At 31.2% G+C, this 25,329-nt stretch overlaps 1 protein-coding gene across 1 annotated transcript; it reads left to right on the forward strand.

Moving 5' to 3' along the window:
• The first annotated feature begins 1,491 nt into the window (after positions 1-1,491).
• On the forward strand, positions 1,492-23,601 carry LOC144368935 (uncharacterized). The gene is made up of 4 exons (XM_078027890.1): positions 1,492-1,596; positions 13,417-13,543; positions 19,508-19,586; positions 21,747-23,601. The coding sequence occupies exons 1-4, from the start codon at positions 1,492-1,494 to the stop codon at positions 23,599-23,601; spliced, it is 2,166 nt and encodes a 721-aa protein (XP_077884016.1).
• Positions 23,602-25,329: the final 1,728 nt, after the last annotated feature.

The following is a 25,329-nucleotide window of genomic DNA, read 5'->3' on the forward strand; positions in this document are numbered from 1 at the left end:
AGATACTCCATTTTTATGCAAATTTCTTTGGAAAAGTCATTTTTTCCGCTTTATTGTAGTTCAATTTCTGTGTGTTATCATTGTGTAAATTGCAAGAGTCTTTTTAAATATTATATCTTTAGTTCCACAGGGCTAATTTTTCACCTCATTATGAGATCTATATTTATGATTTATTTATGTAATTATACAGAATAATGAGTTAAATATGTAGCTCATTTTAAATCCTACAGTCATGTGTTGCACAATGTTTTATGTACTCTAATGGCTAAATAATAACCTAGGTATATAGTGGTGTATATCATCTAGAATTATGTAAGTACCCTGCATCAAGAGCAAAATAACAAAATCATCTTATGGTGCATTTTCCAGAATGCATCCGCATCATTAAATGAGGCATCATTATACACACCATACATTTTAAAAGTATATAATACATAAATAATACTTTAAAATTTTACTAATACATAAAATTTTACTTGTAAAATTTACCAGAATTCTTTTAATTTTAGTTGTATTCTCAATGCAACTTTTGGAATTACTGCTAATTTCTATGCGATATTCACTGTTAATATCTTTAAATATTACTTCTTTGTTAGTATTTTTCCTCTACTCTCTACCTATAAAAATATCCTTTCCCAAAATATTGAGACTGATATACAGCTAATGAATTCTTAGTTTTATATTTAATTCATAATTTAATAGTGTAATTACTTTTTAACCATAACTCAGACATATTTTTCAAAATGTGTCTAATTTCCAAAAACATTTACAAATTAACAAATTTTCAAAAAGTTTACAAATTTTTTTCTTTGGTCCTGGTAATAGAATCCAGGGACTTATGCATGTGAGGCAAGCACTTTACCACATTTCAACTCAATAATGAATAAATGAATTAATGAATTAATTCATTCATTACCCCAAAGTAGTTTCTAGTGCCCTTTTTTAGTCTCTTTTCCACCACCTTTTGTGAAATAATTTGATCTTATTTAATGATGCAACCAAAACTTTACAGATCAATGAATTATTAAAAGTGGAACCTACTATGGAACTACTATTTCTATTAATAAATAGAACATTAATGATGCTACAGAGAAGAGCTTCATTTCCTATTGCTTTTAATATACCCTCCAGTCACCCTAGTGGTAACTTCATCTTTTCCATTCCAACTTTTTTTAAATGTATTATTCTTTAAAATAATTAATATATACAGGAGTGAGACCATTTATTTATTTAATTATATAAAAATGAGTAAAATATGTAATGCATTGTGTAGGAAACACAATCTTACACCAAATATGCTTAAAGCTTTGTTGGTGGAACTAATTGGAGGGTGATTCAGGAGTCACAATAAAAGAGGGGTAGCTCAAAATGTCAGGGATAGCGCATTAAGAGTTCAGGTATGAGACATTACAAGAGTATAAGAATTTGGTGGGATTGTTTAAAGAAAAAAAAATCGGTATGAGTTACTGGAGAATATCTGAGGGAGCTTAAATGGAACAGGCCCAGAAGTGGAGCAACAACAGATTTAAGTTAAATGAGCAGTGCCTGGAGAGGAAGAAATTAGTAGTCTTAAAGAAAAAGATTGTGACATCTCTGGTAGGGGCAGGAAGCCAGATGTGTTGCATACTTGTTTGATTACACTGTTACACCTTTAAGTTCTAGTTTTTAGGAATTTCTAAATATGAGGCCACTGGGGTAAATATTATGCTGCCACAATATGTCTTGTTTTCTCTCACTTGGGATGAAGGTTTTTCTCATCTAATACACAGTTCACAGTTTCTTCTTCCTCCTCAGATCCATTCTTTTACTCACTCACCACTTTTTCTTATACTCTCTCTAGTTTGCATTTTCTTCCATTGTGTCTAGGTTCAGATCCTTGATTCTCAACTATGCCACATTCCTTATGCTTTACTCTGACATTGTTGTTGTACTGGGCATAGGCTTATGGGAATCTTGGTAACCAGGGCCTTGAGTTAGGGAATCTGGAATGTAGAAGGTCATGGCAGATGCAGTCTATTTTCATGATTAAAACTGCAGTGGCAATTACCTGTTTAAACATTCAGAATATTTTGTTGCCCAGGAATAGAACTGATGACTCATTAATGTTTACCTATTTAGGCAGTACCAAATAAATTTTTCAACAAGGCTCTAATTTTTGCATGGCAAAGAAAAGGATTTGACAATTCTAATAAATTAGCATGTTTGTAATTTCAATCTTTTTTTCCCCTTCTTTTTCATGTTTTCCTTCCTGATTGGTATGCAATAGTGAATTTGCTTTAGTGTGAACTTGTCTCAGTTGTAGTGATTTATACTCTTTTTTTTTTGAAAATTTATGTGATGGTTGAATATTTCTTCTTTTATTAAGTGGATTTATAAATTTTTTTTCCTGTAACATACTCTTTTGATATGTCTTTTTTTTATTCACAAATATAACTCCACTTTCATTCTGTCATATCATTTTTTTGCTACATATGTACTTTGCAAGTATTTTCTCCCAATTTATATTTTAGCTTTGATCACTGAGTGTTCCTCATTCTAAAATATTAAAAATGCCATTTAGGTTCATAAATCCATGGAAATATACAGGGGAAATTTTTTAAAATTAAGTAAAAGAACTCACTGATGTAGTTTCTCCTTTACCAGTTTTCAAATAAGTATCATGCATGCTTATTGTAAGAGGATGACCAAGGACAGACAGAAAGTATGAATAGAGTATTAGTTGGAATAATTCAATGCCCCATGGTATTGAGAGAGTTTCCAGGGTTCCAAGAAAAAACAAATAAGACCGGCATTCTGGACATGGTGCTGTCCTCTGCTCTGCATCTAGAGACAGTGTATAATGTCACATTTTTCACCCATTACACTCACTTTTGTGAATAATTAACCTGTTTTTGCTACATTCTCCTGGCTCTGTGTTCCCTCTCTTTTTTCATCCACTGTGCATAAAATATCCTTTTGTGTGATTCTTTCAATTATTCTCTGCAAGAATAAACTAACTCAATGCAGCATCTGCATTCTATATTTCTACAGTTCTCAGATTCTATGAAGTTTGAATGTCATAACTTACTGTGACAGCACCATGTGCACTCTCTCACACTCTATTATCTATTCCTATATCTATCCATATGTATATCTATCTATCTAAAATCATTTTAGATTCTAATGGCTACTGGTCTCTTTTCTGTGGTTACAAATGTTTAGATAGATAGATAGATAGATAGATAGATATAGTTACAGAGAGTTTGTCTCTCTTTACTCTTTTGAAGGCTGCATCACTACAAAAAGAAGGGAAACATGTAACCACAGAAAAGAGACCAATAGCCATTAGAACCTAAAATTATTCTCTTCAAGAGTTTGTGGAAAGAGTGTGGCTTTGCTAATACTTTGATATTAATTCTCTGTTGTGATAATAAAAACATCCATGTCTATAAAAGAATGACTTTCTATTATTTTAAACTGTTATATTTGTGATTATTTCCTTTTGTAGCAATGAGAATCTAGGGATTTTTTTGCAAGTTTAATTGATGATGTGACCAAACAGAATTATGCTAAAGTGGTAAGTATCAAATATAAATAGTTGTTGTTCAGGTTGTGCATATATTTGCAAATTATAATTGAAAGCTGCCAATCATATTCTCAGAAACAGAAACAGCAGCTTGTTAAAGAAAATTCTTCAAATTTTTCAGTATTTAAACTTTTTTCCTTTAATTTCTTAACTTCTGCTTACTGTAGATGTGACTTTAGGAAGTATTCTATATTTTATATAACTTCTCATTACTTATTCTTTATAAAGTATTTTGTTATAAAATACTTTTGAGTATATTTTATATTTTTCAGTGTTCATGTGTAGGGCTGATTCTGACAAACTTTTTGAAAATATTTGTTTTTAGTTTTAAAGATTGGAGGAATTCTTTATTGCTTTTGTCATCTACTTAATTGAGAACAGGAAATTTACTGTTTCATGTTTCTTTCACTTCTTTCTCTGAGTGGATGTATTTGTGTCTCTTTAGTGGTCTTTTTTTTGTTTGTTTGTTTCTGAATTGTAGGTTTGTGGGATGCTCACCAATGTTTTTAATATGGTGAAGTAAGATCTTTTTATCTCTTGCTGTATTAATTTTGTTCTTTCCTCAAATGAGTAATGACAGAACTTAAAAAGTAGATATTTTCAAGGTCCTCATAAATGAAGTGTGTCAAAATAGGATACTTTAGAGAAAATGAAAAAGTCAACAAAGCAAATGCACTTGGGCTTCTGATTAATGTGTATTATGTGGTTAATTTCTGGCTGAATGTTATCTAAAGTGTGTTTTCATTGTGTAGATACAATTTTGAGAGTGAAGACTTAAATTAACAATGGTCAAATAGAACTGTTTTTCATCTCTAATGTGTTTTAGAGTTTTCACCAGGGGTATTAAAGGATCTCTATATTCCTAATTGTGTAGTGTTTAGTGACTTTGGAATTCTTGAATTCACTTTCCTAAAAACTTTAGAAAGCTGAGAGCAAAGTATCTTGTAGAACATAAAAAAATCAGTACAAAGAATAATATATCCTGTTAGTTTTACCGTACAGCCTAAGTTTTATAATATATTAGAAATCTTTATTTTGGTCCCATTGATTGAACCTAGGTACACTTAAGCACTGAGCTGTATCTCGAGCTCCCACACCTTTTTAATATTTTTATTAGAGATAGCGTTTTGCTGAATGACTTAGAGCCTTGCTAAGTAAGAGAGGCAATATTTGTCCTTGTGATCTTCCTGCCTCATCCTTTCAAGTCACTGGAATTATAGGTGTGTACCACCATGGATAGCATAAATTATTAGTCTTATGATTGATACTTGTTTCTCTTTGTTTTATAATAATCTATGATTTTTTGTACAAAAATTATATGGTGTATTTTGGGATATACAATGTGTACATTAATGTTTATAGTAATTGCACAAAAGGTTCAAGAAAATTAAACAGTCTGTGGTAAGGTTTTTAGTTTGTATTTAGTAAACAGATATAATATTTACTCTAATTAAGTTGAAATGATAAAATGGAAATTATGATTTTCATAGCAAACAGTAAAAATAAAATATAGTGTCATTGAAATACTAGGAAAGAATAAGCTGAATGGAATAATTATTTATTTAAAATTATTGATGGCCCCACTAGTCCTAATGGTCCAATATAAGAGATAACTCAAATGTTCTTGAATGTTTAAATGAACAATTTAAAGTACATCCATAAATGACACCTTGCTATGTTCCCAAGCCTGTCATTGAACTTGCAATCCACCAGTACCAGACACCTTCATTGTAGAATTATTGGCATGCAACACAACCCATGGCTTAAGAAATTTTCTTTAATAATTGTCTCCTATTAAATTCTTTGATAAAATGATGTGTTTCATGATCAAGACACTTATAACTGTGTCCTGTGCCTGGTGAATTACCAGTAATTTTTAACTGACTTGAATGGGAAAAAATGACTATCAAAGATCAGTGTATGCAAAGGACATCAATAATACAATACAGGTTCTTTGGTTTAAATAACTGCCTCATAATGGTCCATGTATTAGAGGTCTGTTTCTAAGGTGGTTTTATTTAGTAAAAACATTAGAAGGTAACGCCTATTGGGAATTGTTTAGTTCTTTGTAGAGTATGTATTTGGAAAAAATTGTTGACACCTGGTGCAATTTTATGCCATGTGTTCCTGCCATAATGTGCTTACTCACTTCAAACGTAAAGCTGTAATACCAGTACCAAATAACAAGAATCTCCAGAATTTTTATTTAAAATACAATTTTTTCTATTTGTTAGTTGATTATCACAAGTACTTTCCATAGCTAAAAACAGAACAAAACAAAAAACTGAAAAATTGTTTAGCTAAATTCATTCGCATATATCTTATGTGTCTTTGAAACTCATTTTTTAAAAGATGTTAATTTAAAGTAGTGTTTTTTAGTTTTACTATACATGGTAATTTTTTCCCAATCTTTCTAGGTTTTTCTCCAGGCATATGAAATCCAGGGTTATGGATTATATTATTTTAATGCATTTTTTTTTTCTTTTTAAAATTAAAGAGCCCTTCAAGTACCTGTACACAGAATTGGAAACCACTGGTTTCCAGTTAAAAATGCTTTAAGTCTCTGTGTTTCCCTTGTGTGCTGTTTGGATTTGTCAACTTCACCCTTTCATGTAGGGGTTTATAGTAAACAGATTTGCCATGTTGAAAATAATAAAAGGTGATTTTATTTATTTTAAGATGATTTTCTTAAATTTTCAGGTATTTACACAAACTGGTGAGAAAGTATTTTTTTCAGTAGATCTATCTTGTTCCCTTGCTTTCATATCAAGAAGCTATTTCATAAAAAGAATGTTTAGGTTTAGACTAGGTTCAAAATTACAATAGACTACGAATACCAAAAAATAAAAAATAAATAAATAAACTACGTTGAATATATACTGTATGTTATGCACATTTTTACTATTATGTTGAGAAATAAAAATGAATCATTTAGCTTAATTTTCAAAGCACAGTCCAAATTGATTTACCCAAATTATACCCTATTAAAAAAATACTTGAGTGTTCTTGAAAGTATTTGAATAGTAAAAAGTAGTTAAACATGTAAAGCTAAAGAATGTGCTTCTATAGCAGAGGTGTAATTTTTTAGTTCATAGAATCCTCAAAAAGTTTTATTTAGTTTTTTTTTTTTTTTTTTTTTTTGTGTGTGTGCTAGGAATTTATCCCAGGGTCTTTCACATTCAATGCAAGCATTATCAATTGAACTATATTAAGAGCCATAGAAATGTAGCATGATTATATAATCTAAAAAAATCTTTGAGTTTTTGAGACAGACAGTTGTGATTCTGAGTTCAAAACCTGAATAGCCTCTTACTATCTGTGGTATTGTAAAATTGTATTAATTTACAATAGACATACAAATATTCTCTAAAAGAAAAGAAAATAAAGAGTATACAATGCAAAAATAGCTCCAGTTCCATATACTTCACTGTATCCCAACAAATTGGCAATTCTCTGTTATAGCTCTCCTTATCAAGAGGTAGTATATCTTTGCCAATATTTGAATAAAAAGTATGGCTATTATATTACATGCAGTAGAAGAGGGTAAATATGGAAACCTACTGGTATTTTGCTTAAACCTAAAGTATGTTGAATTTTTCCAGTTTTTATCTTTGTAAACTTCATCATCTTAAGAAGAAGAAAAAGAAGCTCATATTAGGATTATAAAGGAGAAGAGACCACGTGGATGAGAATGAAAAGACCAAAATGGACAGTCATCTCTCTTCCAGGAACAGGGTAACCATGTCAAATAGTGGAACATACACATGTAAAATTTCTGCTGGAAACAGAATAGCTCAGATAAGTCAATATAATTTTGGCCTACTCAAAAACTGTTCATTTGAATCATGAATTAGTAAGTTTTTTGGTAGTTTGTAATACTTGATAGCTTAAAATACATTTAATAGAAACAGGAAGCCAGAATTCAAAACATAATAATTTCAAATTAACTGCATAGATTTAGGCATGGAAGAAGCACTGAATTTATTTTTCTTGATTTAATGTTAAAAGATCTGTAAAATAATTTTGAGTAATGCCAAAATGCATATAGACATGAAAATGTTATTAGTACTTTTACTCACAGCATACTCTACAACAAAAGATAAGCCAGACAACCATAGCTGGATCACTAGGATGAAGGCCCAATGGAAAAATTAAAAAAAATATATAATCTTTTTGTTCACAACTAAAAAGTATATACAGACATGAAGATATATAAAGACACTTCCCCCTGGATTTGCATCATCAGTTGTTTGTTCTTTAATATATGAAAAGTTACTATAACAGTTATAAGTTTGAAAGAATGGCTGGCTTTAGGCAACTCTCATAGTAGCCTCCTGGGTCTAAAAATATTATTTCTTTTTCATTTGCTTTAAAGGAGAAATATTGTTAAGGAAAACATGTTTTCTCAACTTTGATAAGAAAGGAGGGTTTCAGTCATTAAAATTTTTTTTCAGTGTAGGAAACCACAGCACTTAATATATACTTTTGATGTCGCAGCCATTTGCCATATGTGGCTAAAGAGTTCTTGGAATATGGCTGGTCTACCTTGAGAAGTATTAGAAGTGGAAAGAAGTGTGAGATTTGAAAGTTTAATGAAAAACACATGTAGTTAGCTAACAATTTTCCTTGTTTCTCTATTAGAATAATAAAGTTATGAATAATATTGGGTTAAAATATAAATAATTTTCCTAGAAATTATAATCATAATTTTATGTAATAAAATTTTAAATTATTTTATATCTTAAATTATTGTATAGTACAAATTATTTGTTGTAACATAAATTATAAGAATTTATAGACATTTATTATTATAATTATTTATTTGTTTTACTTATGATATCTAAAAGCTCAGTTATACATATTTATCATTTTATTTTTTAAACTATGTATGATGCTATAGAAGATTATCTACTTTTTCTAAACTCTAGCTGCATCAAATTTCCTGAACAAGAGATGAGTGCATACCTGTAATGCTGGTGATTCAGAAAACTAACAAAAGTTAATCACAAGCTTAGGGTCAGCCTCAAAGACTTAGTGAGTTTTTGGGGAAAAAATGAAAAAATGAAAACAACTGGAGATATCCTCGATGATGCATCACTGGGTCTATCCCTGGAACCAACCAACCAAACAACCAAACAAGCCTCATTTAGCCAGAGTATGAAGGTTTTGAAACCCAAATATGTAAAGTAATTCTCACTATATTATTTGCATTTGTCAATCTATTATTGGCATTATTGTTCCTGATATGACCTTATATTCAACATTAAATATTTATGTCCCATTCTATGGCCAGGTCTTCTAGTACATAAAAGGCTTTGTCTGAGAGGAAATATAATAGTTCATTATTTTGGGGTCCTAAAGCCTTAGTTGAAATAGTTTCACCTGGCACTCAGAGGCAGAGGAGTCTGATGTTGTTATTTTCTCTATTCAGGTAAAAATTATTCAATCAGAAGTGATTGGGGGTAATAATTATTGAATCAGAGCAACAACCAAATAATAGAGGGTAGGCTTCAAAATCTGGGAGAAAATTCATCTGTGTCTCAGGCAGATCTCTTGATCCATCTCCAGGTTTTGTGATGCCTGGGTGTGTCTGTCACAAGCCTTTTCCCTCTGACTCTCAGGGTATTTTTTTAAAAAAATATTTATTTATTTATTTATGTATCTTTAGTTGTAGGTGGATACATTAGTTTGTTTTTATGTGGGGCCGAGAATCGAACCCATTGCCACATGCATGCTACGCAAGCAGTCTACCAGAGCCACCACCACAGGCCCTCGAGTATTTTTAAAAATGATAAGTCTGCAGGGCTCGACATTATGAAGCAGAAGAAAGGGGTTGAGTAAAAGTAGTCCAAACTAATTGTGAGAAACTAGGCTTTCCTGATGTCACCTTTTTAATCTTTTAACTCTACTATAAATTTGATAAAGCTCAATATACTGCCACCTCTGGCCCTAAGAATGGGGTTGACTGTGAGGATTCTACTTTTTTGTCCTGTTCCAGATTGGTGACCTCTTCCTGGCCTGAAAGTAACTCTGTGTTTTCTTGCCTACACCCCTTTAGAGTGGATGTTATAGACAGGATCAGGACACGAGAATTTTGACTCATGTAAATAATTCATATTTGGGAGGAGCTGTGGTCCAAGGAATTTTCAGTTTCTCTTTTCTTACCAGGTGGCACCCACTTTTTAAAGTGCATTTTCCAAATGTGTGGTAAGCATGATTTTCCTAAATGTCATCTTTTCTCAGCTAATTCACTATATTATGAAGTATGGTTCCTGGAACATTTCAAATACACATAGTTTTAATTCATCTTTTCCTTGGTTTCGGATGGAATTTTTAAAAGTGAATGAGTGTGTATGTGCATGTGTATGGTTGTACTTTTACATGAAAGGAACATGGAGTTATAACATGAAACACTTTAAAGAGTATTTGTACCTAATTCTGTGTGTGAAGATGCATGTTCATAGTCTCAGCATTTTAGGAGGCTGAAGCAAGAGGATCAATATATTGAGAATAAAAAATAAAAAGGGAAGGGGGAAGTCTCTCAGTGTGTAGACACTGCTGAGTTTAATCTTTAGTATTAAAATTAAAGACATCTTTGAACCTTTTGTTTATTTGTATTTCATAAGCATAGATAGCAAGTTTGGGGTCCCCTTAAGAAACTTTAGAGTATGATGTCTTTTAAGTGTCTGCCATGTCTTTGAGTGTCCATGGTGTAAAAATTACATGAAGCTAACCCAAGGTGCCCACAGCTCCCATGTTGAATTACCTAGAGAATACCAACCTGGGTGTAATCCTCTTTTCATACAGACTACCTTGTGGTCAGGGAATGGGGCACCTTGTTTAACTAGATGAATACTCTAGATACTCTAGAGATTATAGAGATATCTTTTATAGGATTCATGTAAACATCAAATATTGGAATACTAATATTATTTTCCCCAAATGTTAGGTTCAGCTCCACAGAAATACATTGCTGCTCAGATACATTGATTTTGTAACTGAAAAGAAAGGCAAATATGATTTTTGACTTCCATTTTCTTACTCACCTAGGGAAGATTTTTTTATAATTTGAAAGGAGAATAAACTGTAGCAAGGATTTAGAAAAAAAAAATCCTACTGTGTTTGTGCAGATGTCTTCAAGGAAAAACTCCCAATATGCTAATTGGAAGATATAATGTAGTGCTTCATGTTTGGGGTGGTCACTAAATATTTAAATAAATTTTATATAAATTGAGCATCTCTCACTTATTCTGATATTTTTATTACATATAAAATGTTATTTGTCACTAATATTTGAAAGGTTTAAAAAAAAGTTTCCAAAGAGAAAATATAGAGTTAAATTTCAAATCAAATTGTATTCAAACTATGGTAATTTTTTGAGCCTGTAAAAGAACATCACTGAAGGTTAAGTAAGATCTTAGTTGTATCTATGGCTATAATTTTTCTTGCTGTGGAGCTATTTCTAGAATGTCAGGTTAGAAAAATTCAGAGATAGGCAATAAGCAGCTTTTCTTTTTCTAAATCTACATTGCAGTACTTCGAATTCATCAAACATAAGATATGAATGCATCCAAAATCTTAGGCTGTCAAGGTTTTTTTTTTTTTTAATAGAAAATTAGCAAATTAGTAAGGTGAAAGTAAAATGGACAAAAGGAGGTTAGAAAATTTATAAAATTCTGGGCACATTAGGCCATGCCAGTAATCACAACAACCTGGAGGTTGAGAAAGAAAGATCAAACCTGAAGCTTAGTGTAGCAACTTAGTGAGATACTGTATCAAAAAATAAAAAATAAATAAAAAAATAAAATGCCTAGAATATATCTTAGTTGTAGAATGACCCCTTACCAAAAAATAAATCAAAATTCCAGATGAAGATTCCTTTACCCTGAAGCCAACAAATACTTAGGAGTTTTAAGAAAATTGTGTGTATTTGTTTTGTGCTGACATGAGATGGCTTAATATTCTAAGGGTTTCACATAAAGGAGAGACTTAAGTTTCACTTTTTTTTAAACAAATATTTTGTTGTTACCCCTGAATATAAAAGTGTTCAATTAATTTTTTTTTAGGGACAACAATGTGACTATTCTGATTGAGTTTCTAAACCATCATATTTTAAATAGTGAGGATCTTCTAAATCATATTGGGAAGGGAGCTCTTCTGTAGTAGAACAGAAAAATTGGAGGTAATATCTTCAACCAGTTATTTCCTAAAATGGCCTATAAGGTGTCCCATTTTCCTCTGTCATTTTTTATATTATATGCAAGGTTTCAATTGTCAACTTCCCTATTTATATAATTTATAAGAAGCGGGTATACATAAGTGTGTTCTTTTTTATCAGAATAAGTAACTTGTTTGTGTAGATGTAGAGACCCCTAATTTATAGGAAATGAATCATAAATATAAATATTATTCTATTCTGTGACTTGAAACTGGCACTTCATTTAAGAAAATTTTATAGGCATAACACCAGCCTTGTGGGATATGTACTAGATGTTATCAGAATTGAATTATGAGACTATTAATTGTTGAAATATTGGTTGTTTTTCACACATTTGGTATCAAAAGTGGTTGCAGAGTCAGGAGTCGTGGCACACACCTGTAATCACAGTGATGTGAAAAAATGAGATAGGAAGAAAGTAAATTTGAGTCCAATCTCAGTAATATAGAGACCCTAAGCAACTTTGTAAGCCCATTTATCACAATTAAAAAAAAATAAAAACTTCTTGAAATGCATTTCAGGGGTCGAGAGCTCCTGGGTTAAATCTCTAATTAAAAAAAAATAATGCTGTTTCAGAAGAAAGACATCACACAGAATGTTAAACTAACTTCATGTATGTGTTGGTTCACTAGTGATAAGTGAGACTCTGGAAAAAGATGTATTTCTATGTAGTCAGGGAGGCATTTAGGGTGCCAGCACCTTTCAGAATTTTTGTTCTTAACTGCTTAGTATTCTCTCACTTTCTACTTTGAAATGAGCCAGGTGAGGATACAGTTTTACAGTGAGAGTGGTTTTACAAATCTGGGAATTTTAAACCTGAAGTGTCAGTTTCCTTATGAACTGAGAGATTAACAGTCTGTTCACTTAATGTGTTTTTTTTATTTTTATTTTTTGTTATATAACTTTGTTCCATGTAGTTCAAGTTGACCCAAGTACCTAAGTGTTTTGTAATAGTTTGAAAATTAAAAATTTTATTGTTTTAGAAGTGAGTTGTGATATTGTGGTCTGCAGAAGTAAAAATAATTTTTTTAAATATAGTATAGATTTATGGTTTGTTTAAATAATGAGAAGATAGACAACTTTGGAGATAACCATTCAAATAAATATGTGGACTGTTGAAAGTTTTGGTGTGTCTTTAATGATCTCTTATGTCTTCAACACGCTAAGGTGACCACTGTTGTATAAGTATAGTTATTACTTATGTTTTTTCTATGTATGTTTCAAGTATCATTGCTTTGTTTGTTGTGCTTCTTTTGAATATTCAATAACTAATTGCAACTATTATTTATCCTTTGAAATTATGTTGGATTTTCTCCACTTTTTTGCTTCAGTGTTTTGCTTCTCATGCACTGCTCCCTGGGTTTCATTATACCAAATTTATCCACCAATTTTACTGCTTATAACAAATTATTGGCACTGGGGTTATAGCTCAGTTGGTAGAGTGCTTCCATTTTATGCACAAGGCCCTGGGTTCAATCCCCAGCACCATAAAAAAAGTATCTTATTGAACGGTTGACATCACTACCATATGTGAAAACCTTCTCTTTTAACTCATTAAAATTTTTGTGAAGTTAAATACTTTGTCATGAATCATATGGTTTATGTGATGTGTATTTATTCATTTTTACTTCAGGAACCATTGACATTAAGGGATGTGGTCATTGATTTTTCAGAAGAGGAATGGAAATGCCTGGACCCTTCTCAGAAGACTTTATATGGAGATGTGATGTTAGAGATCTGTAGACACCTACTCTTTATTGGTGAGCCTAAATTTTATTCAGAACTTCTAATTCAAAACCAATATTTAATTTTTTAACTGTATAGTGTATCTTATGCCAGCTTCTATTTTGCATGAAAACGTTTTAGTTTCTTGTTTTTTAGGACAAAGATTGGGCATTTGTTTTTGTAGAAAAGAAAGTGTTAAATATTTTTCTTTATCTTTATCATCATTTCTAATTAGTGCTCACAATGTAGAGAATAAAAATGGTTTCAAAGTATTTTAGTGTTTTTGTCCGAAAAAATGATTTGGAAAATAATTGTGTAGAATCTTAAGGGTATTTTCTCTTTATTTTTTTATATGGAGGAAAATATTAAAAAGCCTTCTGTAGTTATGAAGAAAATAACAAAATGTGACATACTCCATTTTCCATCAAAAACATCTTGCTCTCTGTAAGTTATCCTTGGTCACCTTTCTTTCCCCCAAAGAAATAACCTTGAAATTTTAAGAGAAAATTGACAGCAGACATATATCAAAGTGGGTAGAAATCAATGAAGCAAAGAGTACACATAAGAGGTTCAAATGTCAAAGAGGAATTCACATTTAAAAATGTTAATTGATAAGCTAAAATCTGACACAAAAATTAATTTTTTCAAGCCTAGGTTTATTTCTGTTGCAATAATTAAAGAGCATTGCATGCTCTGTGTTTATTATGCATATGAATTATTTAAGCTCTTTTTTGTTCTCCAGTGATCTCCCTACATTCAAATACACAAAGCATTGTTTAAAAAAAAAAAAGATTCAAGAGGCAGGAAAGGTGGGATAATGGCAAGAAGGCCAAGCTGCCCCATATCAATAGGTTAATTTAATTCATTGGCATCACTACTACATATTGTTCATTTTATTACTAGGCAGGTTACCAACTTAGCAACATTATGCACCTTATTTCTCAGTTATATACTAAGTTGTAATGTGCAATGTTAGGAGTTTTGTGTAGCTCTCAAGAAAGTCCATTGTATAAACCTACTGTTATGTAGACAGTTTTAGGCTCAGTGAAACATTGTGCTTATCTATAAAGAGAGTTCTTTTATTCTCAGGTGCTGTGCGCCAGAGATCATATTTGAGGTTGATAACACTCTGATGAAGAGCATTTTCAAGCAGGGAATTGACATTGCACATGTATTTTATTATTATTTTTCTGCCATGTAATAAATAGCAGCATTTCATAATACCTGCTCCTAATGGTTATGTAAGTATAGCTGATCAATGTGGTTTAAAGAAGAATTTTCAGAGCCAGGGCTGTAGTTTACTGGCAGAGGGCTTTCCTCACATGTGTGCGGTACTGTGTTTGATGATTAGGACTACATAAAAATAAACAGATATAATAAATGCATTCTGTCCACCTATCACTACAAAAAAAAGTAAAAAGAAATATTTCTATTGTAATACAATTATCCAGAATTTTGTGGGTTACATTTTTCTAATTCTTTTGGTTTATTTTTTATTTTTTGAGTTTCACTCTATAGAGAACTTTAGTATTGTTCATTAGGTTTTCTCACATCCGTGATATTGTTTTTATTTCTATATCTATATGTTATAATTGAACAGAAATTATAATGATTTATCACTTTAGGTAAACATTAGTTGAAGTTAAACTGCACGTGAACCGTGTTCCAATTTTCAATCAAGTTTTCTATGATTTTTTTTACATGTATAAATATTAACCCTTTTTATATATGATTTTATATAGTACATTGTTTATACTCAGTTCTTGTTCTTAATTATATAATGTATTTAAGTTTATATATTTATACATACACACACACACACACACACACACACACACACACACACAGTGGATTGAACTCTTATAATACTGAGCTACATCATCATGCCCTTTTGACTTTCAGTTTACAATAGACTCTTGTTAAGTGGCTGAAGCTTAAATTCTATTTCCATGCCTCAGCCTTTCTTCCAAGTTGCTAGAATTAATGGCATATTCATTATCTCTCTATATATGAATCTGTTCTTTTGTCTAGGAGTAAGACTTTAGTATTTTAAAGGTACCATAAAGATGTTTCCAATTCTGTTTATCTTTTATGTATTTGTCAAATTTTTAATTTTGATAAAAACTGTACACTGTATAACTTTTCTGAACTTACTGTCTTACATATTTTGAATTTACTGCTCAGTAGTGTTCAAATAAATTGTTTTGTAAGATTTATTTTTCTAGAATGTGTGTGTCACATAAAAAGTATGTTTCTTTTTCCTCCAAACAAGTGATCCTTTGTCTCACCTTTTCATCCCTGATGCCATTCTTTTTGGTTTCTATATTTGGCTACAGTAGATCTCTCTCATACATAGAGTTACCTGGTATTTTTTTTTATTGGTATTACTATTTCACTTAATATACTATCTTAAAAGTTGATTATTATAAATATTATACAATTTCTTATCTTTGTAAAATTTTAAAAGTTTTCATATTTTATTCCAAATTGCCTACATGTAGTCATGTAAAATGTAATTTGATTGGTTTGCCACATTGGTCTCTACTGAATGTTGTTTTAATGAGAGTAGATTTGTAAATATATTTTTATTTGACCATCAAGTTGAGGGCTAATTGATGTGATGTTAGTTTTATTACTCATGTCTTCTTCATTTAACCTCAAGTTAAAATGCTCTATTAAATATTGTAACATTTATTGTATTTATATAGGGAAGCATTTTTTTTATTTTAATATTTGTAGTTATGTATGTACACAGAATATTCCATAGAATTGTTTAAATAACTTATTTTGTACGTGCAAAAATAATATTGATTTTTTGATTGGTATTACATGGACTTCATAGATTTCTTTGGATGCTTTAGGCTTTTTTTCTGTATCAGAGGTGTTTACCCTCTTAGCCACATCTACACCCCTTTTTTGGGAAGGGTACTGGGGATTGACCTTAGGGGCACTTGCCCACTGAGCTACATCCCATGCCCCATTTTGTATTTTATTTAGAAACATGGTCTCCTTCAGTTGCTTACCACCTTGTTTTGATGAGGCTGGATTTGAGCTCACAATCCTGCTGTCTCAGACTCCCAAGCTTTTTGAATTAAAAGTGTGTATTATCATGCCTGGCTGGCAGCTGTTTTATATATAATTTTGTTACATTGTCTAGATAAGTTGCTTAGGGCCTTGCTTAATTGCTGAATTTGGTTTTAAACTCATATTCATAAATTTTAAATATCACTTTTGCTTTTGATTTCTGTGTTTTTATGTTATGTTAGAATGCAACTTCAATATTGTAATTGTTTTGTGCGTTTAACCTGATTTCTTTGGAATAATATTCCAGAGACTACAGAGAATATTGCCTCTGTAAACCAAAATGGTTTTTAATGTTATTTGAAGGGTTTTTTTTTATTCCTTGGGTAATAATGCAATTCTATTTTTTATTCTTTGCATTAATTGGGGATTAATGTCTCCTATTATTATGTTTTTGATTTCTATGATGTTGAATTTTGTCTTTTCTTTCTGTAGATGAAAATCATTATTTGAGTTATATATATATTCCATATGATTGTATTCTAAGGATTTGGCATATTTATTTTTATATAATATTCTACTTTGTCTCTTATTTATATAAATATTATCAACAATTTTGAAAGTAATATTTGTTTTATCCTTTTGTTTTTAATCTTCTTGTGACCTTATATCTAAAAAGAATTTTTGTAGATTTAAATCTGACATAGTTAACATATTTTTAAGTTTAATCTTGTTGGTCATATTGTGTTTTGATTAGTTTTTTTTTCCAAATTGTTTATTGATATTGAAATTAGTGATGAGGAAAAACTTCTATAGTTTTAAAGTTTTGTTGATTTCTTATATTTTTTTCTACTATTAAAATATGCCTTAATGCGTAGCTCATACATTTTTATGGTGATAATTTTCTTTTTTCTATTTTTTTAACCTTGATGTTTATTTTGTATTTACTTTGTAATTATTTAAGTGCCTAAAAACAGTAGAATAAATTGGAAATTACATTCTTATATTCTTAAATGAATATACAACCAGTGTAACTCCACATAATTTATCACCAAAAGAATAGATTTTTATAGTTTGTGAATGTATGATATATGAAGATACATTCTACTGTCATGTATAACTAAAGGAAAATTAAAGAAAAAAATAAAGTACTTAGTTTGCACTACATTTTAATCTGAATTTATTGATTTTCTAAAACAATCAGTTTTTTTTACATGTGTTGCCATGAGTTGTAATTGATGTCACACCTGCTTTTCTAATTTATACTAATTAGCAAATATTTATGATAATTTTTATGCTTTAGTTTTCCACATTCTATTGTAGAATGAAATGTTTTACATACAACAATGAAAGTGTAATAAAATATGTATTTGTATATATTTTTCTTTTCCACAAGAGCTTTCAAATTTTATATGATTTCTGTTGTGCAGAATATTTTATTGCAAATATTCCACTGATTATTTCTCTTACAGCTGGTGAAGAAGTAAAGCTATTTTTGAATATTTTCATATCTTTAAAGATGTATTTTTCATAAAGTTCAAAAAAATGGTATTGGTAGATAAAGTATTGTAGGTTCATATTTTCTTTTTCTTTCAACATACATACTTGTATATCCCAATTCCTTTCTGGACGTCTTCTGCAAAGAAATCAACTGTTAATCATAAAAGAATATCTTTGTAAATAAAATTTCTCTTTTTATATCTTTTGATGTCAATTATTTTTAAAGAGTTTTAAAAGTTGATTATAAATTTATTAACTTTTTTCATTTATTTATTTATTTAGAATTCAACTCAGAAGCACTCAACCATTGAGTTACAACACCATCAGTATTGTGTATTTCACTTAGAGACAGGTTCTCACTGAGGTGCTTAGTGCCTCATCATTCCTGAGTCTTTGAACTCCTGATCCTCCTGTCTCAGCCTCCCAAGATGGTGGGGTTAAAGTTATGCATGATTGTGTCCAACACTACCTGTATCTTTTAATTAATTTTAGCATTTGATATATTTTATTTCTCAAATTTTTAATTCATGAGACTGTGTTTGGGGAGGAGTGGGGGGGTTGGGAATCAAGCCCAGCCTTTTTCATGTGAGCCAAGCAATCTACCATCTAAAATGTATCCCCAGCCTGAGACATTTTTAAATAAATATTTCTAGTATATAATTTCTACTTTTTCTGTTCCTATTTTTCTGAATTTCTTTTCAATTTTTTACATTTTTTATTTAGTTTAATAAATATCGTTCAAGAGGTTATTGGGCATTGCTTAGATAATTAACAACATCAAATTTCCAACTCTCAACTTTTGGTTTGTTTGAGTAGATTATACTCTTTATTGTGTGAGCTATTATTTTCATTGAGATTTTTCTATTTAAAATATGTTAAACTAAATCATCATAGTCATTTTGGAAAATATTTGGAAGTCACAATGTAAACAAAAACAGGTCATGTGCAATGATATATAAATGTAATTCCATATAATTGGGAATCTACGGCAGTGGAATGCCAGGTTGAAATAAATTTTAGCATTGTTGTAATAAACTGTCTCAAAAAAAGTATAAACATTGAAAGGTCTATGAATGTAGTTTAGTGATAGAATATCACTGTGTTTAATCCTAAAAAATACTTCCCAAAAAGATAAAAAGAAAAAAAAAACTAAATAAAAGATTTATTTTCTGCAACATTTGAGTCACAGGTGGAGTTCAAATATGTTGAAGTAAAGGGCTGTGATTGTGATATCACTCAGTTTGAATGTTGTCCTCATCTGTGGTGCTACAAATTCTTTAAAGATGATTTTCAAAGTTCTCTCAGCTTTTGTCAGCATATTATAGTAAATTCTATATATTTCTTGAGTAATAATTGCTTTAAATTATCCTGTTCTGGGGCTATTCCCCTCCCCCACCTTGATAAGTTTTTATATATTTTCAGAGTCTATTCCCCATAGTGTTGCAAGTGGAATAACTTGCTATTTTAATTTATTTCAGGTATGACTTCTAATCCAAACCAAGAATTTTCAGAAGAAGAAGAAATAAAATATTTTTTGCAAAACTTGATAAAGAGCAGGTATGGATACCAAGAGAGTTATATACTTAATTTTGAACAAGAAATATAAATTAAAAAAAGAGGAAAGTTCAGAAAATTTTTAATAAAGAGAAAAAAATAATGAAAATTATTTATACACAAAATTACAAATTAATCAGGTTACATTATTAGAAACATTTCAGAAGACTGACTCCTCAACTTGTGGCAGCCACTTTTTGTTTGGTTCAAATTTTTAAGTATATTATTGTAATTTTAAAATATTTTGTATAAAACCACTATAATGCACAGTATTTTCAAATGCAAAATCATGTATCAACCTACAAATACATTCAATGTTTACAGGCCATTATAAAGATGAGTTTTTAAAATACCTTCAGGAAAATAAAGACTCAACCAGTTTTGGAAGCTTTAGAAATAAAACTAGAATAGAAATGGGCATTTTAGTGAAAAAAATCTAAACAGTAATAAAATGCTTATTAATCAGTTATGCTTTAACTTTTAATAATGTCTATGTGATTGCACATTAGATAAAAGTCTACAGATCACTAATACAAAATTGCAATATTCTAATGTGTTTTATGAAGTTATAACAAGGTGATTTTCTACACAATATAGACAAATTGTCTCATCATTTTAGTATTTTTACTTAGAGACAAGAAAAATATTCAGATTAAGGAGAAATGGAAATGATGTAATAAGCCTCACTAGGACTTTCTGTTGAAAAGAACTATTGATTAATTAAATATGTTTAAGGTGTAAGTATTGTAGGCATTTCTTTTTAAATTTATAATTTTAATTCAACTTGAAGTAGTCTTTGTGTAGTTAACTATCTGTTTATGACTCACAAGTTATCATAATCACTCCATGTCATGAGACCTCAAGCATTCCACCTGAGTCACTTCCTTCTTGGAAAGTGATGAGCCACCTGAAAAAAAAATGAATATCTGAAATAAATAATAAAGAAGTATGACACAGGGCCATAACTTATGATAAAAGAGGTAAAGCACCTTATAGATTCTCTAGACCACATAGGATCTAAGAAAAGATGACTAGATAATTTTTCCACTCTTTATTTAAGGGAGTGTACATCAAAGGTAGAAATAAAATTTTAACAGTAAAATTCTTTCTTTAGACATGTAGATTTGCATTCTGGCAAATCTCACCCACCTCTGTGATGCTGTGGCTATGTGGCTCTAATGATACCATCTCCAGTGCCATGCTGAATTTAGAAAAAACTAGGTAGTATATAACATGTATTGGATAGTCTCAAACTAGCTGGATTTCAACTGTGAGTTCCCAGATACCAGTCTTTCTCTCCTAATAAATTCCATGCTTTTTAAAAAAAAAAAAATTCATGCAGAGTTTATAGATATCGTTCAGTAGATCCATCTGACATGCATTGCTTCATCTTTCATATCAACAAAGATTTTGACCTGACTCCAAGTGAATACCCAAAATATCTATGCATTCTGTGGTTGTGGATGCAATGAGAAAAACTTTCCAAGTATAAGAACCAGAGACTTCCTGGATCCTATACATGTCCCCAGTGAACTAAATCTCAGGTCTTAGCACTACTCATCTGTGCATCTCAAGGAATATGTTTTCAACAAATCCAAAGTATTTTCTAACTGATTTCAGTGAGCTAGTTACATAGAAAGAATTTTAACAACATCCTCAGTGATATATATTTTTGCTGGAAAATTGAGCAGCCCAGCTCAGATGCAGTTTGGTCTTTGGCTTAATGAAAATGCTCTGGCACATAAGCGCCATGTTTATGTTCCAGTGCCTGCAGGATTCCCCGCAAATTAAAACCAAACAATAGTGTGTTTGAGGCAAGTTGGAACTGTAGGGATATGGGTGATTGGCTAAGCTGGAAAGAGACAACAACACATATGGCAGCCATATTTGAGGACTCATGTGTGCTTTTAAATATAATTGCACAGCATTTTGTAATTATACCCTTCCTTTAAACGATACAAAATTTTCTATGTAATCAATTTCATTCTTTAGTTAGTAAGTGGAATAATTTGAAATGCACCATTTTGTAAATATCCACAAATATTTCTGTTCAGGACCTGGAGACAATCTCTACCCCAAGTAATTAGTGGTTTATTAGATTTTGTGTAAAACAATGTAAATTCTGTGAAAGTCATTAAAATTTCACTCTTTTTTAAATCCTAGAAAACACCCATGTGATCAGTTAAAAGAGCTTTACAATGATAAAAGTGAAAAAGTTTTTAATCTATGCCCCAAATTTATTTATCCAAGCTTTCATAATCAAGAGACAAATTACAGATATAAGGTATTTGAAAGCATTTTTAATACAACTAAAAGAATTCCTGAACTCCAGAGAATTAATTTTGGTGGGAAGCCCTACAAGTTTAAAAAATATGTAAAAGCATTTAAAGATCCCTCAATTGTTTATAAGAGCAGTGATAAATCCTCCATAAGTAAAGAATGTGAAAAATACTTTACTCAAATTCCATCCATTACTAAAAACCATAGGCTTTACAATGAAGATATACCCTACGAATTGAAGAAATGTGAAAATGTCTTTAAGTGTTGCTCAAACATCTTTAAACACTACAGTAATCATACTGGAGAGAAAATCGGGAAATGTTTTAATCAAAAATCACACCTTACTGAACACCAGAAAATTTATACTGGAGAAAAGCCATACAAATGTACAGAATGTGCCAAAGCTTTTAATCGAAAATCACAACTTACTGAACACCAGAGACTTCATACTGGAGAAATGTCATACAAATGTAATGAATGTGGCAAGGCTTTTAATCGAAAATCGTGCCTTACTCTACACCAGAGAATTCATACTGGAGAAAAGCCATACAAATGTACAGAATGTGGCAAAGCTTTTATGCGAAAATCATGCCTTACTCAACACCAGAGAATTCATACTGGAGAAAAGCCATACAAATGTAAAGAATGTGGCAAAGCTTTTAATTATAGAGTAAGCCTTACTCAACACCAGAGAATTCATACTGGAGAAAAGCCATACAAATGTACAGAATGTGGCAAAGCTTTTAATCGAAAACCACGCCTTACTCAACACCAGAGAATTCATACTGGAGAAAAGCCATACAAATGTAAAGAATGTGGCAAAGCTTTTAATTCAAAATATCACCTTAGTGAACACCAGAGAATTCATACTGGAGAAAAGCCATACAAATGTACAGAATGTGGCAAAGATTTTAATCTAAAATCAGGCCTTACTCAACACCAGAGAATCCATTCTGGGGAAAAGCCATACAAATGTACAGAATGTGGAAAAGCTTTTAATTCAAAATCTTACCTTAGGGAACACCAGAGAATCCATACTGGAGAAATGCCATACAAATGTAAAGAATGTGGGAAAGCTTTTAATTATAAACTAAGCCTTACTAGACACCAGAGAATTCATACTGGAGAAAAGCCATACAAATGTACAGAATGTGGCAAAGCTTTTAATCGAAAATCTCACCTTAGTGAACACCAGAGAATCCATACTGGAGAAATGCCATACAAATGTAAAGAATGTGGCAAAGCTTTTAATTATAGAGTAAGCCTTAGTCAACACCAGAGAATTCATACTGGAGAAAAGCCATACAAATGTACAGAATGTGGCAAAGCTTTTAATTATAGACCAAGCTTTACTCAACACCAGAGAATCCATACTGGGGAAAAGCCATACAAATGTACAGAATGTGGCAAAGCTTTTAATTCAAAATCTTACCTTAGGGAACACCAGAGAATCCATACTGGAGAAATGCCATACAAATGTAAAGAATGTGGCAAAGCTTTTAATTATAAAGTAAGCCTTAGTCAACACCAGAGAATTCATACTGGAGAAAAGCCATACAAATGTACAGAATGTGGCAAAGCTTTTAATCGAAAATCTCACCTTAGTGAACACCAGAGAATCCATACTGGAGTAATGCCATACAAATGTAAAGAATGTGGCAAAGCTTTTAATTATAGACTAAGCCTTACTCTACACCAGAGAATTCATACTCTAGAAAAGCCATACAAATGTAAATAATGTGGAAAGGCTTTTATTCAAAAATCACATCTTACTGGACGCCAGAAAATTCATACTGGAAAAAACATACAAATGTAAAGAATGTGGCAAAGCTTTTAATAAAAGATTATACCTAATTCAACACCAGAGAATTTATACTGGGGAGAGACCATACAAATATCAATAATGTCGCAAAGCTTCTCATTGAAAGTCACTCCTTAGTCAACACCAGAGACTTCATATAAAAGAAAAGCCATACAAATGAAAAGAATGTGGCAAAGTTTTTAACCAAAGATCATACATTATTTGACACCAGAGAATTAATACTGGGGAAAAGTCATACTATTGTAAAGAATATGGCAAAGCTCTTTATCAAAGATCACACATTTATCAACACCAGAGAATTCATACTGGGGAGAAACCATACAAATGCAAAGAATGTGGCAAAGCTATTTTACTAGGAAAAGTATTATTATTCACCAAATATTCATACTGGATAAGAGCCATGTCAATGTTAAGAATGTGGCAAAGATTTAAGTGTGCTTCCAGAGTTAACAAGAAATAGGTCATTCATACTTGAGAAAATTCTCCAAATCTATAGACTGTAAAAGTCATTTGTTGTAAGATCACACCTCATTGGTCACCAGAAATGTCATACTGGAAAGAAAACTTACAATTGTCCAGAGATAGCTCTGCAGTGCTCACTCCATGAAACCCCAACCCTTGCCCAACTGGCCATTACACAGGAGCCCATGGAAGTGGGCACGCAGCATGGTTGTATCCTTGGCCCTTTTTCCTTCTGTGGAGCTCACCAGGTTCACTTGTCCTTTCATCAGTTTCTCTGTTTTAATTGATTAAATTCAAATCATATTTTTTTTTCCAAAGCTATCTCTGTACTTAAAGGCCTCTTGTGTCAAACTGACATATTAATAAAACCATCTTATGCCTGAAGTCTATGATAACATCAATGTTTTTCCCATAAACTCAGATGGACAGCATTTTCCTTTGTCAATGTCTTATTTATTTTATTTTGGGGGTATACTGAAGATTTAATTCAGGGGCACTCAAACACTAAGCCACATCCTAGCCCTGGTTTGTATTTATTTCTAGGCACAATTTCACTGAGTTGTTAAGGCCTCACTTTTAGTACTCAGGCTTGGTTTGAACTAGTGGTTCTATTGCCTCAGCCTCCTGTGCTGCTTGGATGACAAGCATGCAAGTCAATGTCTTTTGCTCTGAGGTTAGTTAAATTTTACTCAGGATTTTATGGGCATAAAGAGCATGAAAAAGATATTTTTGTCACCCTTCAGACATCATTGTGGGTGTGAATTCTCACACTGAATAGACAGCAGGAGGCCTGTCTATGACCCTGAAAGCCCTGAGACTCCATCCATGACTTTAAGCCCCTGATCCTCCAGAGAGTTTGCACATATGAGAAAAAAGCATACTACCATTTCCCAGCTGGAAACATACTATAGCAGTTAGTAGCAGACCCGGGGTAGCACTGTGTGTCTTTGTACCAATGTGTGGCTCTGCTTGCATATATCTGACATCTGTTTTTAAGAACATTGAGCCAGTTCCTGATGAAACATAGTTGCCCTTTTTTCTCTTAAAAGAAAACCACAACCCTGCACACTTTTTAAATCAATGATTGTGTTATATTTGAAAAAAAAAATAAGAATTGTTAAAAATGGTGTCAATGAAAAGCCAGTAACCTCCTGCCAGTAACACTTACAGGGGTACAGTTGT

The sequence above is a fragment of the Ictidomys tridecemlineatus genome, chromosome 12 (genome assembly GCF_052094955.1).
Source record: "Ictidomys tridecemlineatus isolate mIctTri1 chromosome 12, mIctTri1.hap1, whole genome shotgun sequence".
Taxonomy (NCBI): Eukaryota; Metazoa; Chordata; class Mammalia; order Rodentia; family Sciuridae; genus Ictidomys; species Ictidomys tridecemlineatus.

Coding starts and splice junctions, on each gene's coding strand:
- LOC144368935 (XM_078027890.1), top strand. CDS start 1,492: ATGGAACAGGCCCAGAAGTGGAGCAACAACAGATTTAAGTTAAATGAG. Junction 1,597..13,416: donor AAAAGATTGTGACATCTCTG/GTAGGGGCAGGA, acceptor TTTTTACTTCAG/GAACCATTGACATTAAGGGA. Junction 13,544..19,507: donor TAGACACCTACTCTTTATTG/GTGAGCCTAAAT, acceptor AATTTATTTCAG/GTATGACTTCTAATCCAAAC.